Source organism: Mustela nigripes, chromosome 16 (assembly GCF_022355385.1).
Source record: "Mustela nigripes isolate SB6536 chromosome 16, MUSNIG.SB6536, whole genome shotgun sequence".
In the NCBI taxonomy this organism is placed as follows: Eukaryota; Metazoa; Chordata; class Mammalia; order Carnivora; family Mustelidae; genus Mustela; species Mustela nigripes.
Window position 1 is genome coordinate 51,634,169 of NC_081572.1, and position 20,158 is coordinate 51,654,326.

General features: G+C 42.4%; 1 protein-coding gene across 1 annotated transcript in view; it reads left to right on the forward strand.

Annotated features, from left to right (window-relative positions):
* The window catches only part of TEKT3 (tektin 3), a 38,235-nt gene extending 27,478 nt beyond the window's left edge, over positions 1-10,757 (forward strand). The window contains exons 7-8 of the mRNA XM_059378522.1: positions 1,305-1,459; positions 9,265-10,757. Coding sequence (XP_059234505.1) covers positions 1,305-1,459; positions 9,265-9,481 — 372 coding nt within the window. The 3' untranslated portion in view covers positions 9,482-10,757. The remainder of the gene's footprint in view (positions 1-1,304; positions 1,460-9,264) is intronic.
* Positions 10,758-20,158: the final 9,401 nt, after the last annotated feature.

Here is a 20,158-nt window from a genome sequence, read left to right on the forward strand (position 1 = left end):
AAGAAGATAGCATTCAGGCCAGAACTGCTACATTCGAAGTATGGTGCTGGGTGGCTTTGGGGTAAGCACACGGAACAACACACTGGCCTTGCCATCTTGCATCGTAGAGCCAGACGGGACATGAAAGTAGAAAAGACCAGAAAGGTGCAGAAAGAACTCCTCAGTTAAAACATTAAATGTAGCCGAAGGAAGCGTTATGTGCACTGATGAGAGACAGGGACGGCTTCACGGGACAGGGAACCCTGAGAGCAGCTTTGGTGATAGGAACAGTGCAATGATCTTCAACAGGTCGTTGAATGCTTGGGAGGGAGGTCAAAGCTTAAGCGACAGATTTCAGGGCTCCTGGATTGCACAAGTGCCGAATCTGTGAGGTTTCATGAGAGCTCTGCAGGGGAGAAAGGACAGAGCAGAGAAGTGGCTCAAGACAGAGCCTTGTACTGGGAAGTGGTGAGGGGCAGCTATAGGGAGATGCAAGGAATTAGGACAGCGGTTGGCCAGAGAAGACAAACAGGGCAAAGGTTTCAAGGAGAAGGAGTCGTTGGGGAGGGTCATTGTCAACTTTGAAAGTACAGTTTCACGAGGGCCACTGGGTCTTGGAGTACAGGGGTCACCTCCAGGGAGCTGGTCAAAGTACAGGGAGTGAGCAGGACCACTGTGCAATGCACATAGCTGGGCCTGGGAGCCGGGGGCAGGAGGGCACCAAGGTCGCAGAAGAAACAAGAGTTGTCCGAGCATAGGCAAGGAGACCAGGAAGGGATCCGGGTTTATGCAGTTTGGGGGACCCTCCTTTAAGAAAAAAGAACATAAAAGGAGGACTCCAAATCTGCCTGTGGTCCTTCCTTGCAAGTGAGACCCTGAGAAACTTGAACTTGATTTGCTTCAAGTCAAGTCCTCCACTAGCAGGAAAACATCTCTGTGACACTTGTAAGAAGATGAAGAGGCAGGACATACAGATGTGAGGAGGAATGCAAGGGCCACTCGAATCTCTGGGCCTCCCCCTTTTTCAGAGTTACGCGCATGTGTGTGCTGGTAAATATTTAATAATAGCGATCTGGGAGTTGTGGGTGGGAAGAAGGCTCCAATTTGTCAAATTTGCTCATTTCTGTGGTGTGACTACTCTCCATCTGGCAGATTTCACCTGGAGTTAGGAAGAGACACACACATTCAGCTCTCCAGAGATTCCCAGGGACAGGCCTGGGAGGGAGCAAGGCCCTCAGAGAATCCACCGCCCTCTAGGAGAGGGCAAGGCAGGCCTCAGGCCTCAAATTGCAAGAGGCCTCAAGCATTTGCTTCTCTTCCTACAGACCCTGCAGGAGATCTTCCAGACTGAAATGACCATAGAATCCATCAAGAAGGCCATCAAGGACAAGTCTGCCTTCCTGAAGGTGGCTCAGACCAGACTGGACGAGCGCACCAGGAGACCGAACATCGAGCTCTGCCGGGACATGGCTCAGCTACGGTGAGACGGCAGTGGGCCCTGGGCAGGAGGGGCAAGCTCGGGGTGCTCCTTGGGGCCACCCACCAGCCCCATGGTGGCTCCAAGCTCTTTATGAAGGTCCTCCTCTCTGCTTTCACACCGGTCATATGGAAGAACCCAGTAACAGCCATTGTGTAGGATCCTTCTTCGGAAGCGTTAATAATTATTATTATTTTTTTAATTTTTTATTTTTTATAAACATATATTTTTGTCCCCAGGGGTACAGGTCTGTGAATCGCCAGGTTTACACACTTCACAGCACTCACCAAAGCACATACCCTCCCCAATGTCCATAATCCCACCCCCTTCTCCCAGCCCCCCTCCCCCCAGCAACCCTCAGTTTGTTTTGTGAGATTAAGAGTCACTTATGGTTTGTCTCCCTCCCAATTCCATCTTGTTTCATTGATTCTTCTTCTACCCACTGAAGCCCCCATTAATAATGGGCATGGACTTTCGGTTGGGTAGGACAGTTAAGTTCTGGAGATGGATGCCGATGATAGGCGCACCACACTTCGAAGGTACTTAACGTCACCGAACTGCACACTTAAAAACAGTCGAGGTGGTAAATTTTTTGTGTTATGTACATTTTACCACAATTAAAAAAAAAAAAGGAAATGATATCAATACTAGATACAAAAAAAGTGATAATGAATGTGAAGCTTCATTCAGTGGGACCACTCACAATCTGCGCTTCCCTGGGATCTGGAGTTTCCAGAATGTCTCTTAAAAGCAGCAGCATGCATTGCTTGCTGTGTGATTTTCAAGGCCTGGGACTTGGTCTCAGGAAAGGGAGTCCTGGTACTAGTTCCACAGGCCCCTTTCTATTTGTTCTCACCCATTGGTTCTCGCTGGCCTTTTTTGGAATTTAGTATCTACTCTCCCCACCCTCATGGTTTCCTAGTCACTTCAGTTTGTTCTGTTCTCAGTATAAGTAGAAAAGACCTGGGCTTCATCAAGCACATCCCCCATATACAAGGCTGGCAAAACTCTCATGCTGCCATTTATCTACCCAACACTAGGCATCTTTTCTTATGATGATGATATAAACTTTGAGCATTCCTTTTAGGATGGGCTCATCAGGAACTGGGCAAAGCTCTTTTCCCCCTCCTACATTCTGGCTTCATTTCCAATTTCCCAATACCTGCCAGCTTGCCTTTTCTTTGTGGAGTTCTCCCTGGCTTTTCTAAGGTCATGAAATGGTCTTTGCAGAATCAAATCAAATTTATAGCAACTGGAGGGACAAAGGGGCCACACTCGAACACCAAATTCTTTTCTGGTGCTGTGGGGAGATGCCACTAGTCTTGTCTCCTGCCTGGTTCCTTGATGGGATTCCTTTGTCATCACAAGGGGTTGATCCTGGGGATGAAATGGCTTTGAGCCCTGCCAAAGAAGCAAGTGTGGATTTCTGGGAGGGTAAGGGAGATGGTTGTGAGGCCAACGACGATGAAGACAAGACAGACAGTGAAATGGCATGAGAAGAGTAGGTGATTATGCATGGCTCTCATTCTGGGCTGAGCCCTGTCCTCAGCCCCTTACACTACCTCATTCAGTATCTGCATTTCACAAATAAGGAAACGGAGGCAGACGCGGGTTGCATGATGTGGTAAGTAAAGGCACCGTTTGAGCCCTTGCCTGCCTCACTATTCAACCAATCAAAACGTCTGTGTGGGAAGTTTCTGCTCCCATCTTTATACTCATACGGTCCTTTTATCATCCCCCCATCGGGCGGCCGAGCCCATCCCACTTCCTCAATGCCCTAAAGGAGCGAGTCAACAAAGCAGGTACTGTATCCCCATCTCTTTCTCATAGAGGATGAAACTCAGGGTCACAGAGGCGACCTTTACAGCAAAACCCCCTACCTGTCCCCATGCATGTTGTCTGTGTTGCATGCTAAGAAGCATGTTTGAGCATATATGCCAGTGGATTAGCTGCCTTTTTCCTGGTAGATCTGCTGTCTGGGCCATAGCCATATGCGTGTGCACCCAGGCTGGCCACACATTTCCCCAAATGGGTTCCAGAGAACCCCTTTTCCTACCCAGTCTGTTCATTATTTAGGATTACCTCTCCTCCCCTCCAGAGGCCCATCTGCGGTGTCCACGTGCTTCTGAAGATTGTGGCAGTGAGTACCCGGCCATCTGGCCGGTTAGGAATGGATCACGAATTGTGGCTTTCTGCAAATCTTACGAGGGGTAGCTGAGCAAAGTTGCATTCTCTGAAAGTTTCTGAGGAATCACCAGAAGTAGAGACGGAAATCTATCAATTGTTCAGCCTGGCATCAGACAAGCCCAGGGCTGCTTTTTTAAAGGGTTTTGAGCAGTGGTCTAATTTGACGTTGGAGTTATCAGACAATGAGGCATTGAAGGTTGCTGCACAGAAACGGAATGATTTTTACTTTTCTCCCCCCTTCAGAGCTACACAGAATTTACGTTCCCTTTGCTTCCCATAGAATCCATATTATGTCCATTTCCAATGCTCCTTTACTGACTTTAGTAGAAAAACTTCCTTTTGTTTCCGTAAGGATTTCTCATCCAAGTATCGTTGCCAAAGAGACCACAGACTCAGGGGAGCAAGGACAGAGAAAAACGGCAGTTTTCATTTTGAGACTTTTATTTTCATTTACAGTGTTCCAAACGGGTTCTTTCAAAAGTAACTCTAAACATTTTTGGCTCTTGGTGGCAGGCCAGACCAGGTTCTGCTTTGCTTCAATAATCTTGGTACATTTAGAAAAACAAAAAAATGACGGTAGCTTTATTTGTATTTGAATGCAAAATGTTTTTTCAGTTCTGTAATTTCCCCCCAAAATGAGCGGTTTCAGCAGAACGGCTCTCTGTGATCTGCCAAGAACAAGGAAGCCGAGGCAGAGGGGGGGCCTTAAAAGATGGGTGAGAGTGTGTTTCTAAAGGCACACACGGAGGGAAGTCCAGGCCCTCCCAGCCCTATTCACAAAGCAACGGGAGGCAAGGGAACTCGCTGCCTGCATTTTCTGGATCTTGAATTTCGTTCCCCTCTCCGCTCCCCCCAAAAAATTAAAATTAAAAATAATCATTGATCTATCCACATCTGTATTTTCAAAAGTTCCCTCCCAGATAAATTTTCCACTAGGCTAGTGTTTGTCAGCTAGGAGTAAGGACTCCTAGATCATTGTGCTCCATTTCCTGCCTATGGGTTTGGGGCTCCTTCTGAAGCCTTCTTACCAGGGCAGGGCAAAGTGAGAGGGGGGCGGGGCGCGATTTGACCCCCCCTCCCCCCACCCTTGGTCAACCCCATCCCCCCCCCCTCCCCCCCCGCAGGGTTTCCACAACCTCCCCACTATTTTATACCCTGGGATCTTTCCAAGAGGCTTTTCTTTTTAATCCAACTTGAAGGAAGCAACCACAGAAAGGAGCTTTTAGATCGGTTCTCAGATTTTGTGTTTACCCATCGGAGACCAAAGGGAACTTCGGGCACAGTAGGTTTCAGTTTCTTCCTCCGCCCCATGGAAAGCCTTTGTATTTTCCTCGCAGTACAGGTTCCAAGATGAAGGGAGATGCGCTGTGTGTTGTTGCTTCTGTGAGTCTTTTGTGAGCGCCTTTCCCCTTGGGGGCTGCGTGCATGTGTCTTGAGCCAGGACCCCTCCAGCAGGTGTATCTCCGGAAGAGGGCACGCCCAGAGGTGGGCTCTGCAGAGCAGTCCACGGACGTTTCTAGACCATCATCGTCTGATCGCTGCGTTGTCCGAGCCAGATACGTTGGCCCTGTTGCCCTGTTGGTCACTAAAGGTCAAAGGGAGCTTAAGTCCCTCCAAACTGTGTTTCCTTTTTGTAAAATATTTACCTCATTATCTCCCTGATTTTAAAAGTAGCATCTGTTCATGATAGGAAAAATACAAAGCAAAACAAAACAGGAAAAATAAAAAAAATAAAACCCATCTTCGATTCGTTGTGCCATGGAGGGATAACGGAGGTTAGCATTTTGTTGTACTTGACACCAGGCATGGTTTTTTTTTTTTGTTTTGTTTTGGTTTTGTTTTTTTATAAATTAATTTATTTTCAGAAAAACAGTATTATTTTTTCACCACACCCAGTGCTCCATGCAATCCGTGCCCAGGCATGTTAACAAAATTGTGATCACACTGCCTTTGGGATTTTCTAACCTCACTTTTCCTTCCTGCCTTCCTTCCTTCCTTTCTCTCTCTCTCCCTTCCTCTCCCTCTCCCTTTCTTTCTTTTTTAAAAATTACTTATTCATTTGAGAAAGAGAGAGTGAGAGAACATGGGTGCATGCGCAGGGGAGGGGAGTGGAGATGAGGACAGGGGAGGGGCAGTGGGACAAGCAGATCCCTGCTGAGCAGGAAGCCCTACTGGGGTTCACTCCCAGGACCCTGAGATCAGGAGCTGAGACAAGTCACACACTCAGCTGGCTGAGGCACCCAGGCGCTCCTATCTTGACTTTTTCAGTCAACATCATATTGTGAGTTTCTTCCCCCACCTCAAGTACAAATTCTCTTTTTTCCAAAGTGTTGCTTGCCTGGTTTCCATCATGTGGCTAGAGCGTAGGTTATCATTGGGTATGAATGCTGTTTCCTCTTGTTTTCTCATACTATGACTCAACACAATGTAACACGGTGAAGAAATTATTCCTTTATTCTTTGATGTCAAACGTTCCACTGTATTTTCCCCTGCAAGTTGTCTTGTTCAGTTTCACAAGATCGAGATGGAGTCTGATGTTAAAATGAATTCAAGGAATATACAGCTCTCTGTGGAGTCCAAAGTGAGAACCCCTTTCTCTACCCCCTAGTCTCCCCTCCACTCAGACGAAACTGCAGCTTGTGAATTGGTGCATCTCCTTAAAATTGTGTCTTTATGAAGAAGAGAGCACGGAGGGTTTGGGGTAGAAAAATTTCTCTTTGGTGCCACTTTAATATTGCGTGAGAGCCCACTTTGTGCCGGGCACTACACGGGTCTTGTGGTGGGTTTGCCCCGATTTTACAACTCGAAACCCGGGATGTCCAGTAAAATTTGAGTTTCAGGTAAACAGTGAATGGTTTTCAATACAGGTAGATCCCAAATATCCAGAGACGGAGAGTAGAATGGTTATTGCCGGGGGCCATGGGGTATTAGTTTTTCATGAGGACTGAGTTTCAGTTTTGCAAGATCAGTATTGTGGATGGTTGGTGGTGGTGATGGCCCAACAGTGTGAACGGAGGGAACAGAGGAAAGGCTGTTGGAACTGTGCGCCCAGAAATGTTTAAGACAGTAAATTCTCTGTTGTCTGTCTTTGATCACAATTAAAAAATATTTATACTAAAACAATTACACATGGATCTGAAATTCAAATTTAACTGGGCTTCCTGTATATTAATCTGGTTTCCTTACACGGTGGGGATTACAATTAGAAATGGTCTTACCAGGGCGCCTGAGTGGCTCAGTGGGTTAAGCCTCTGCCTTTGGCTCAGGTCATGATCTCAGAGTCCTGGGATCGAGCCCCTCATCGGGCTCTCTGCTCAGCAGGGAACTTGCTTCCTCCTCTCTCTCTGCCTGCCTCTCTGCCTACTTGTGATCTCCCTCTCTCTGTCAAATTAAAAAGATATAATAATAAATAAATAAAATCTAGAAATGGTCTTACCCAAGGGGGTCCTGGAGGCTGACGCCAACATGTGGGGTCTCTGCTTCTACCCTTTGCTTGCAGGGAGCTGACACGGTGGGGGCAGGAAATGGGACCCAGTTCCTTATTACGACGAGTGAGACTCCTTATTTCCTTCTTAGCTTCCTGGATAACCATGCAAAGCTTATAAACACATGTGGGCCGCGTGCCTGTGGAGACAGCAGGCAGTTCATGGGTCTCTTGGCTCAGTTTCCTTGTCTGCGAAACAAGGAAGCTGGGCTTGATGACCTCTCACATTTATTTTCCAGCTGCAGAGTTCTGTGAAGCCAGACAGTTGCCTGGGTATAATAATGATTTTAACATGACTTGGAAATTTTTCTATAATGGTGAAATCCCTTTCTATCCTTAGGGACCCACATATCTTTATGTGGTCATCGTTGCTATTCTCTTTACATTACTGTATGCTTTATTTTTTTTTTTAATTTTTATTTTTTTTAAGTAGGCTCCATGCCCAATGTGGGGCTTGAACTCATGACCCTAAGATTCAGAGTTTCATGCTCTACTGAATGAGCTGGCCAGGCGCCCCTGTATTACTGTATATTTTAATTAATTCCATGCACTTCCAGTCTGTTGATAAATGAATTCCCAAATAAAATAACCTTAATATTGAGTCAATTTGATAATTACAATTTGATAAATTTGGAGTTGTGTTTTCAGTTGACTGGAGTTAGGTAGGGGAGCAGCATGGTAATTAAAAACAGCCAATGGAGAGTTCCATGCAAAGCTCTAAATTCCTTATACCTCAGTTTTGTCAACTGTAAAATGGAGATAATCATAATATCTACTTCATGGTGTTATTATGAGGATTAAATTGTCTGATCATTTAAAGTACTGAGGATAGTAAATACATACATATTTATATATATATACTACATGTATAATGTGTATATATATAATAAAGTAGCTAATAAGTGTGTTGCTATTATTACTATTAAATTATTATTGTCTTTTATATGCCTATTATGGAAAGCGCTCTTTGCAAGCGAGTCAGATAAATAGTAATAAATTAGTAGAAAGGGAGCAAAGGAGAGAAGCAGTTCACAGAAGAAACGACGCAAGCAACAAGACCAATAGACACTTAGGAAAGGTTTGCTAATAATCAGAGAAAGGAAAATTGAAACCATATTGACTAATATAATTGGAGGAGAGGCTATATGTTTTTTCATGAAATGAATTTTTTCTTTTGTCTTCATGAAAAAATGTGCCTTTAAAAAAAAATCATCACAAGGTAATTAGAACTACAACCCGTTACACCTTCCATGGAGCTGATTTCAAGCCTTATCCTGTCTATTTCATTTTCGACAATTACAAATATATTCAGTCTGGGAACTTGAGGCATTGCCTTAGGAGGTTCCTGGGGGACAGGGGCATTAAAATTTCAGGAATGCCCCATTCGCTAACCCTTCCCACTGCCATTGTGCTGAACTCTAGCCCCTGAGTAAACTTGGGTGTCCCCTTCTTCCTAACAATGAAAACGGTTTCGATGATTAAAAAATATAAGGAAATCCAGCAAAACTTTGATTTTTCCGATTTGTACTATTTTTTAAAAAGTCACGTTTATAAGTTTTTCCTTTTTATTTATTTTTTTTTAAAGATTTTATTTATTTATCTGACAGACAGAGATCACAAGTAGGCAGAGAGACAGGCAGAGAGAGAGAGAGAGGAGGAAGCAGGCTCCCTTCTGAGCAGAGAGCCCGATCCCAGGACCCTGAGATCATGACCTGAGCCGAAGGCAGAGGCTTAACCCATTGAGCCACCCAGGCACCCAGGTTTTCCCTTAAAAAAAAAAAAAAAAATTTAATGTGTGTGTGTGTGTGTGTGTGTGTGTGTGTATGAAAACTTGGTGGTAAATTTGATGGTGTCCCTAAAATATGCTTAGTTTGCTGTTTGGATTCTGGGTGTTGTTATTGGGAGTGGCGCTGGCCTGATTCTAGAACACCAAGGAAGCCCAAGTATTGCTTCCTCTGCTCATTTGTTCTGACACTGGGATGACCCCTGTGCTGCTGGGGGCTCCCTGTGCACTCAGCCCAGCAGCCACCTTCCGGCAGGAATTCAGTAACCCTGCAGGCCTTCAAATCAGCCCATAACCAGCCTCCGGAGTGTGTGATTTCCACTAACCTAACCTGGTGCTTCTTTCCTCACGCAGCCTTGTTAACGAGGTGTACGAGGTAGACGACACCATCCAGACCTTGCAGCAGCGTCTGAGGGACGCGGAGGACACCCTACAGTCGCTGGTCCACACCAAGGCCACCCTGGAGCATGACCTGGCGGTCAAAGCCAACTCCCTCTACATTGACCAGGAAAAATGCATGAGCATGCGCAAGACCTTCCCCAACACCCTCCGGCTGGTGGGCTTCTGTTAGAGGGCCCCACCAGGAGCGGGCAAAGTGGAACCACAGCCCTGCTGCAGCTAATTTAAACGGAATGCTAATATTGTCACTTATTAAAGGATTGTGTTGATAGAAAGGTACCAACGTGCTGTCTCAGAGAGTCTTTTGTCTATGTCCAAACCTTCATTTTCTACTATGTACTAGACTTCTGAGCTGTGGGAAGAATATAAAGAAATATAATCAATCTGATAGAGAAAGTTAAAAAAAAAAAGATTATTTGTATTATTCTTGTTGTTGCCTGTGTAACATGAATGGGCTGGAATGGAGAAATGTATTTCCTCTAGGTAGGTGGTGGGGGCAGGTATCCCGAATAAGGTGGATTTTCAGTTCTGTCTGGAAGGAAACCCAGAGGAAAGGAGAAACGCCCTTGGGTATGTGGTGGTTGGGGTAGTCTGAGCAAAAACAAGGGTGGAAAAACGCACAGGGGATTTGGAACGATAGTAAGGAGACTGGTTTGACTGTGATTCATAATTCCAGGTGTATAATGTGGGGAGGTCTTTATCTCCAGGTCAAGGACTTGAGGGGAGCTGACAGACCTCTCTGAGCAGGGAAATGGCTGTATGAAATTGTGATCGGGCACCGATATCAGAGTGATAGCAGTAGAAACAAAGAAAGGAGAAATACAAAACACATTCTAACCAGTCAACAGGGCTTGGTAACTCTTTCCATGGGAACGGAGTGCAAAGGGGTCCAGGATGGCAGAGGCGTTGACCCTAGATGAGTTGCAAAATGGGACATTGCTTAAATTCCAGGAAGCCCTGTGGTATCCCAGGCGTTTTTGTTTAAAATAACTTTTTCTTTATTATAAATGAAAAACATTTGCATGACATATTTTGGAAATGAAAACACACACACACACCGACTCCTAAGAGGCACATGTTATCACAATACCCAGAAATGATCACTGAGGTCTGTCAACATTTTCTTTTCTGTGCTCTCAATTCCTTTGCTTAGACTCTCTGTGTATACGTATAATATTTATCTACACATGTGGGTAATAGGTAATGTTTATGGTTATTTCCATATATAAATATGTCATTGGCTGTTTATCCACGACATCATTTTTGAAAATCTTTCTTTCCACCTCCAAAACCCAATATGTTTTGCTTGTGGGAACTTGAGAAAATACAGACACAGAAAAAGGAAAATAAATGTCTCTATTTTTCTAAACTAGGTACTTTGATATGTATAGATTTTTATTTCTGTACTTATACACTGGTGTTCCTCTCAAAAATCAGAATCATTCCGAATAAAGTAGCTAGTACTTTTAAAACGCCTATGTGTCTGATACCGTTCTCAGTACCTCATTCACCTCAGCCCATTTATGCTTCTGCACTGAATCCTACTTATACTTTTGATGTCATTAAATATCTTTTCACAACTTCATTCTAATGGCTTTTTGACGTACCATTGCAAGGAAGTTCTAGAATGTTCTATAACAATTTTGGGGGGGGGAAAAGCTTTTATGGGGTGTTGTCATTTTGCCCTCCTGAGAGTTGTGTTACTCTGCACTCCTGCCAACAGTCTATGAGAGGGTGAGTCTTTCTGCATTTTTGATAACTTGTTGTGTTTTTTTTTAACCATTTAATAATATAAAAATGGTCTTCATTGCTTTAACATCTTGTTCTTTGGACACCAGTGATGTAGAGCACTGTTCCCTGAGTCCTTGAATTTTTTCTGCTAATTGCTTGTTTTTGTTATTTTCCTATTTCCCCTAAGCAGGAAGGGGAATTTTCTTTTTTTTTTTAATCTTTTTTTTTTTTTTCCATTTTTTGTGAGAGTTCTCCATATATCAATCATAGGACACTTTCACCATAGGTACTGAACATGGGTTCTTTATATGGCACTCGCTTTTACATTTTGTTTATGGTTTTTAATGTACGGAAGGTGAAGTGTACAAATGTTTCCCTTATGATTTATTTATGCCTTTGGAGTTACACCGGGGAAGCTCTCCTTCATCTCGAGATTATTTACTTGTAATTTCTTCTAATTCCTCTAGTGTTTTCTGAACCATTTGGAATTCAATCTGATAGGATGTTGATAGCATTTTGGCTTTGAATCCTTTGATGCAGAAATCCTGAGATGGGAAGGTGGGATTACTGGAGGGAAAGGTTTTCTGCCTGTCTCCTACTTGTCACTTAGGTGCAGCCCCCTCTCACCCATTAGCTAGTTAGCATCTCTCTATCTGTCCTCTAACTGCCGTTGATTAACCCCAAACCCCATCTCTCTCTCTTTCTCTGTTTCTTTTTTTTTTTTTAAGATTTTATTTATTTATTTGACAGAGAGAAATTACAAGTACACTGAGAGGCAGGCAGAGAGAGAGAGAGAAAAGGAAGCAGGCTCCCTGCTGAGCAGAGAGCCCGATGCGGGACTCGATCCCAGGACCCTGAGATCATGACCCGAGCCGAAGGCAGCGGCTTAACCCACTGAGCCACCCAGGCGCCCCTAACTCTCTCTCTCTGTTTCTTAAAAGTTTCTCAGACCTTGATTAGTCAACTTCATGAAACATCTCAAAATGCTAGAAAAGTTGACTTAAACATGGTGAGCTTGGACTGGAGATAGTTTTGCCGTCTCAATATATCATTTTAGAAATCAAATTGTAGGTTTTGGTCCTCCTGTCGCTTCTAATGGAAACAAAGATCTTTAAGGGCCACTCGAGCCCTTAGGCCATGGGGGCAATTAAGTGTTGATGGTCATCGCTTTTAGACGACAGTAAGAATAAACATAAATTCCACACGTCTCTAAGTTGTTATATGTTTCAGGGAAAATCTTGCCGACTTTTTCCATGAATTGTTACCTTTTTTAAAGACTGTATGCCTGCGGAGTTTTTTCCCTTAAACATATGTTGCCGGCATAGCAAGAATGTGATGGGAAGAAAACGCAGTTCAGACACAGAAAAAGCCAGTTTTCTTGTTATTTCGGTAACCTGTGGGCAAGACTAAGTTCCACAAATAAACATTCGGTTGCTCGTCTTAAATGTTGTGGCTGCTTCACGAGGGTAAATATTCTAATGCTGAAATCCACAAACAGCTAAGAAACACAAAGCGTGATCTTGTTTGAGAATCACACGACTGCAAATATCAACACGGGATGTGGCTTTATATACTCAATCCTCAAGTATCTCATAGTATGTGGCTTTAAGAAGGGCTGTTGGATGGTCAAAGGCTTCCACCTCCCCAAGTATCATTCAGATTTAGAAATGTGCGTAACTGCCCCAAATAGCCAAGTCACCTATAATTTTAGTAATGTCCATTTATGCTTCCGGGGAAGTGTTTTCATAAACACCTCACCTGGCACTTTTGAGTCTTGAGTTCATGCTGTAAATAGCTGAGGTGGGGTCTGGTTTTAGGTTATAATTTTTGCTTTGCTCCGAAAGCAGGGATGGAGTCCTTCCCTTTGTATGTCAGGGCTGGCTCAAGGCACACAGGAGGGGGTGGAGTGGCTGGTCATTGTCAGCATCCACTCTGCTAGCCCTGACCCTTCAACTGTTCCCAGCAATGCTGGGTTCGCCTTTGGCGTGATTGCCAAGACCAGCCTTCTGTACAGAGTGCTCTGATGGTATTTTTGGAGCCCTATATATTCATGCATTCATGGGGAAAAGAGACAATATTTAATTTCTTCACCAGAGCTGGACAATTGTTTTACTTTGCAGACCAGCTCCAGACCTTGGTATTGTGTATTTATTGAGTGTTGAGTTGAGAAGGATTTGAGGCCCCAAGTGAACTTGGACAGGTAAGAATCTAGAGCTGCGCTAGAAGAATATTGTCTGCAAGGGGTCCGGGGCAGAGAAGAGGCAGCACGAATACAGTTAGCTTTTCTCTAAGTTGTTCTGAATCCTCTTCAGCTCAAATCTTTCTCTGTCAACATCTAGAAGTTTCTGTTTTGTGATCCATGACTCATTCCCTCCAGACCCTGTTATTGCTAATTTTGCTGGGCGCTAATAGAAGTCCCTTTCTTCTCCTCCTTTTTCCTTTTAGAAAAAGGACCTTCTAAAGAGCTCCCCAGGACTAAAATGCAACTCTGGTGTCTTCATAGCACAGTGAGGAGGGAGCTTGTTGGGGAAGAGGGAGCATTTTACTGCTGCTATGAGTGCTATCTCGTTGTGTATGGATGGACAAAGCTGTGGGAACCAAAAAATTCCTCCTTTTTCTCAGTTATTTTTTCCTCCTCCCTGTAAGGGGAAGTGATAACTTTGAACTAAGTTTCAAGGCTCTTGTCTCAGGTATTTTAGGTCTTCAGTCACTCGCATAAAGAATGCTTTTCCAACTCCCCCGGCCCCCATCAAACGGTCCTCTGCTTGCCTGAGAACCTGCTCTTTATAGAAACCTATGCCTTCACTGATAACAAAAATTGTTATATGTTTTAGGGGGTATCCAATTTATTTGCAACAAGCTGATCCATTCCACCTTTCAACCCCAGGCCACTTGATGTGTGTCTCAAAGATGGAGGCTCTTTAAGAGAGATGAGGTCAGGCAACCTGAGGGGAAAATAATAAGCCAGGGCCACAGTCAAGACTTAAAAGCACCATCTATATCACAGAATGAAAGATTAAAGCATTGATACATTTATTTATTTATTTATTATTTATTTATAAAGATTTATTTGTTTATTTGAGAGAGAGAGAACATGTGCATGAGGAGAGGGAGAGACAGAGAGAGAAATGCTCAAACAGACTCCCCTCTGAGTGCAGAGCCCGACTCAGGACTCAACCCCAGGACCCTGAGATCATGGATCATGACCTGAGCTGAAATCAAGAGTCAGATGCTCAACTGACTGTGCCACCTAGGTGCCCCAAAGCATTGACACTTTAAAATAATGCTGGAAGGATCAACCAACATTCTCAGTTTCCTAAAAGGTATATGTAGTAGACATTTCTCAGGATCTTGGGAGAAAATAACCATACCTCCAAGTAGTCATGACTTTACAAAGTCCTCTCATCTCCTTGACTATGGGTTGACTTTCTGATCACCTGACCCAACAGACTGCAGTGTAAAACTGTGCCAATTCTTGGCCAAAGCCTTGAGAAGGCTGGAAGCTTCTGTTTTTATGCTCCTGAGACTTAGTTGCCATGTAAGAAGTGTGACTGCCCTGAGATCACCATGTTGTGAAAGAATCCAAACAGCCACATGGGGAGGCTCGTGTGGAAAAGGACTTCGGCCAATAGCTGCAGATGGGCTCTTGGGGAGGCCACATCAGCTGTGAGTCATATTAATGAGACCATTTGGAATCTTCCTGCCTTCCCAGTGCTTCTGCTGACCCCATGGGAGGCAGGACTGCCCAACCAACCTACAGAATCATAAGAAATAATTAACTGTTGTATTGAACTACTAAGTTCTTGGATAATTTTAATGATTCAAGTTTCTTGAGTTGCTCATCATAATCGCCACAATCTCATGAGACAGTTATTATTGCCACCCTGCAGGTGGGGAAACTGAGACTCAGAGAGGTTGCATAACCCCACAGTTGTTAAGCAACTAGTCTGAGGTTACTCAGATAGAAATGCTGGATTGAGTGTTCAATCCCCTTATCTGACACTGGGATATGAGGTCTTAGCCACTATTTTATACCATTAGAGGGTTTCTAGGTTGTTCTTCTCAGCAACAACAACAACAACAACAAAATGTTTAAAATAATGGCACTGTTGGATTTATAATTGAGGACAGAGGCATTGAAGAAGCTTTAATTTTGGAAAGTTTGCTTAAAAGTAAAGCATGAGTGACATCCAACCTCTGGGTTGATGATCATCTCTTGATATTGATACATGTAATGATAATGGTGATAATCAACTCATGCTGTGTAGAAGAACTTTATAAATATTATTTTACAATCACAGCTGTTCTCTAAGGTGCACACATTTAACTATCCACATTAAAAAAATGAGAAAATTGAGACTGAGGCAAGTAGAATAATCCAGAGTCAAGCCACTCGCAAGCTCCAGAGTCAGGATCTGAACTCAGATAGGCTCTTTTCCAAACATCACTAGGCATCAGGGTAATACAAATCAAAACCACAATAAGATACCACTTCACACCAGTCAGAATGGCTAAAAGAAACAACTTATGAAACAAAAGATGTTGGTGAGACTGGGGAGAAAGGAGAGCCCTCTTACACTGTTGGTGGGAATGCAGCCTTGTGCAGCCACTCTGGAAAACAGAAGTTAAAAATAGAGCTACCTTATGACCCAGCAATTGCACTATTAGGTAATTATCCAAAGGATACCAACAGTGATTTGAAGGGGCACCTGTACCCCAATGTTTATAGCAGCAATGTCCACAATAGCCAAACTATGGAAAGAGCTCAGATGTGCATTGACAAATAAATGGATAAAGAAGATGTGGCTATATATTATAGATGTGGCTATATATATGTGTGTGTGTGTATATATATATATATATATGACATAAAATACATAATTATATATAAATAATTATATACAACAAATGGAATATTACTCAGCCATCAAAAAGAATTAAATCTTTCCATTCACAATTGACATGGATGGAATTAGAGGGTATTAGGCTCGGTGAAATCAGGCAGTCAGAGAAAGACAAATATTATTTCACTCATATATGGAATTTAAGAAACAAAACAGATGAACGTAGGCTAAGGGAAGGAAAAATAAAATAAGATGAAAACAGAGAGGGAGACAACTCATAAAAGACTCTTAACTATTGGAAAGAAACTGAGGGCTAGAGGGAGTTGAGTGGGGAGATGGGGTAACTGGGTGACGGGCATTAAGGAGGGCATTTGATGTAATGAGCACTGGGTGTTATATGTAACTGAAGAATCACTAAATTTTTACCCCTGAAACTAATAATACAGATATGTTAACTAAATTGAATTTAAATAAAAAATTGAAAAAAAAATCACTGATACATTACTACATTGCCTCTTTCTAAACACTTTAGAATGAATTAGACATTCTCAAAGTTGTGGGTTTTTTAAAAAAAATATTTTACAACCAATGTGCTTTTTTTCCCCAAAGATGTTCATGAGGATATATTCTGAGCAGTCTCATTAACACAATAAATTAATTTTACCATAGTCTTTCAAAGTCTTAACTCTAAACTTCCTTGATTCTCTCTTTAAGTAGAATTTAAGGATGATAACTGGGTGTATACTCTGTTTTTTTCAGATAGAAGGAAAAAAATATCTGACAGTTCAATAGAAGGTACTCAGTTTTAGAAATCAAGTTCTCCTTCACTCAACCTCTCTTGGAAATCTGTCAGCAATAACCATAGACACTGATGGGTTGTAGGATTGTCTTCTATGTGCTGGGTCTTGCCAGTATATTTTTCTTAAAGAACGTTCAGTCCCGGATGGGAATTGATTGTGTTTAGTGACCACATACACCAGCCTTTTGGTGCCAGTTAACTAAAATAACTTCTTTCCCATATGTGTGCATTTTATGTTTTCATCTGAGATTGAGTTATAGCTACAAAATTAGCTCCCTAACTTCCTCTCTAGAGAAAAGAGAATTCAGAACTAGATCTCTTCTGTTGTTAGGTTGGTTTGGACTCTCTTCATCCCACCATAGTTCTCAACATATTTGTTTGCTCATATGGAGCTTAGTAGATACAGGAACATATTAATAAGATGAGTAGTAAGTACTGTGGTGTGATAATGTTAGGTAATGTAGAAAGGAGTTTAATTATGACATAGAGAGAGTAATTGATGAAAAGTCTCAATCTAGAAGCACAGAGATACCTAGTAATATTTTCAGAATCATCCTTGTTCTGGTTAATTGGTATTCAGGATGAGTAACTACCAACATAGAGGGTAGAAGTTCTGAGGTATTTATTGTTCATGCTTCAAGAAGAGAAGGATAATGTTTATCTCTTGAGGAGGAGAATGCTCAAAGGCTCTGGGATGAGAGAGACCTATCATGGTAAAATAATGACTATCCCTATTGGATAGTTTCATGATAGGATGATCTCCTCCAGCTACATTAGACAGAAAGAAACACAGAACCTTCTCAACTTATGATGGGTTTACATCCTGATAACCCATTATAAGTTGAAAATATTGTCAGAAAAGGCATACACCTAACCTACCATGCACCATAGCTTAGCCTATCCTACCTTAAATGTGTTTAGAACATTTACATTAACTTACAGTTGGGCAGAATCATCTAATGCAAAGCCTATTTTGTAATAAAATGTTGAATATCCCATGTAATTAATTGAATACTCTACTGAAAGTGAAACACAGAATGGATACATGGGTACAGAATGGTTGTAAGAATGGTTGCCTGACTGGGACCTTCAGGTTGTCACTGCTCAGCATCACGAGAGAGGATTGTACCCCATATCACCAGCTTGGGAAAAGATCCAAATTCAAAATTTGAAATATGATTTCTCCCAAATGCTTATTGCACCATCATAAAGTTGAAAAATTGTAAGTCAAACCGTCTTAAGTAGGAGACCGTCTGTATAGGGTATTTAAAGTTTTCTAGGGTCACTGGTAAAGCTAAAGAAACAGATTCTTGGCTGATTTCCTGAATTACTCCCAAACCACATCAGTAAACTAGGCCACCAAAGAAGATGCCTTTTATTGGTTGGGAAATCTCTCATTGAGTTGAGAAGCCACCACTAACTGCTACTATATCTAGCACTATTTCTGTTGGGATCAGAAAGGCACCTCTGCTAAATCAGGAAGTGGTGAACACAGCTACCAACTCCAAAAACATGACCTCTGTCATCCACAGGAACAAATCTCATGCCTCGAGTCCTTCCTCTCTTCCTATGGAGCTGAATTCCAAAGGCCAGTCTCACACTACAGCCTATTCAACATGACCCCAATCACATCCAGAGCCTGAGCAGCAAGATGGTCTGGGAAATGGAGTTTTTTGTTGTAATTAAATTAAATTTGGCCTCTACAGTATGGTAGGGAATATTTTCAGAAGGTTTGCGTAGGTATCGAGGGAGCCAAACCCACCATCCAAACTAAAATTGTGCAAGGGTGGCAAGAGATTGTTTGACTTGTAACAACTGACTCTGATTAGGAGTTTGGACTTGGTTTTGAAGAGAGCTCACATTCAAATATTAATAATCGTAAATTCATTCAAATGTATAGTGGTTTTGAATGAATGCAATTGTTAAAGAAGAAGAGAAAGGGAGCCACTTGCTGAAGGTATGGCTAGACATACAGGAGAGTTCCCTTTGATTTGCTTTTTGCTTAAAACTTGCATATTACACTCATTTGAGGTTCTTCACATTATAAAGTGATTACTGGTAGGAGTTTTGTCCCTGCTTTACAGAAAAAAATACTGAGGATCAGTCACGCACCCGGGGCATGCTTCTGAGCTAATGTCAAATAGCTATCTGACTTGTTTTATTGTCTACCTACGTGAAGAGTGTTTTGAAGACAGAGAAATCATTAGTTTCCATAAGAAAGTATTCTAGCAAGAATTAGGTTAAGATAGAGCTTCCATGTTGGGAAAACAACAGAGAACTAGCCTGGAACTCGAGAGTTAGCCTGGAGTAAACTGCAGAGTACACGCTCAGTCTAAAAGAGGGAGCCCCTGTCCTGTTCTGCCTCATTATTGCCATGCAGGAAGGTGGGCTCATGGAGCTGGAGATTCTGCACCTCTCTGTTGCAGTAATTCAAACCCTAGCAAGAGTTGGGAGTATTTCTTTTGGAGAGATGAGAGAGGGCAAGCCTACAATAGTACTATACCTTCCGATACTTATTTACAAAACAGCCTAACAATAAATTGTGGGGTGGGGTGGGAACTCTGATTTCGAACTGGAGCTTAGGTTTATTATTCATACTATAAATTATAGTGCTGATGACCACAGTGAGATGAACCAAAGCCTTGAAATTCAAGAATGCGCCAGTGGAGACAGACAACCTCAAGTAGTTTTAGTTTATCATACTAGTATACAGTCCAGTAGAAAAATAGGAGATTGTGTTGAAGACCATTTAGGGGAACCAAGACCTAGAAAGTAACTTTAAGCGTACCGAGCTATCATACATCAAGAGACAGGACCTAACTTAGAGTGCAATATGCAAAAACAAATATTTCCACATCTGCACAAGCGATATAATGGTATATAGTTTAATTCCATTTATGAAAAACAAAAGGAGCTTGACATTCTCTAGTGGTAAGTTTGAGATGGTAACAGGGCAACCAGAGAGAGAGGCACATATGGGCTATACATAGCGAAGGACTTTGTACAAGTTCCAGCCTGATCATTTTGAAGGATCTGGTAGCAAATATTCTTGCATGACCTTAGGAATTAAACTAGTCAATGAAATCAATCCAGTGACGAAAAGCTAGGTAAAGTCAGTTATGACTGATATAATGAAGGCAGCTGTTTATTTTTAACACTTAAACTATATATATATATATATAGCAATTTATATTTATATAACTACATATGTATTTAGTTATAGTTTTTTTTAAGATTTTATTTATTTATTTGACAGACAGACATCACAAGCAGGCAGAGAGGCAGAGAGGGGGGGGGAAGCAGGCTCACCGCAGAGCAGAGAGCCTGATGCGGGGCTTGATCCCAGTACCCTGGGATCATGACCCGAGCCGAAGGCAGAGGATTTAACCCACTGAGCCACCCAGGCACCCCCAGATATAGTTTTATAGATATAATTATATTATATATTTTTATTATATATATGTGTTTATTTATT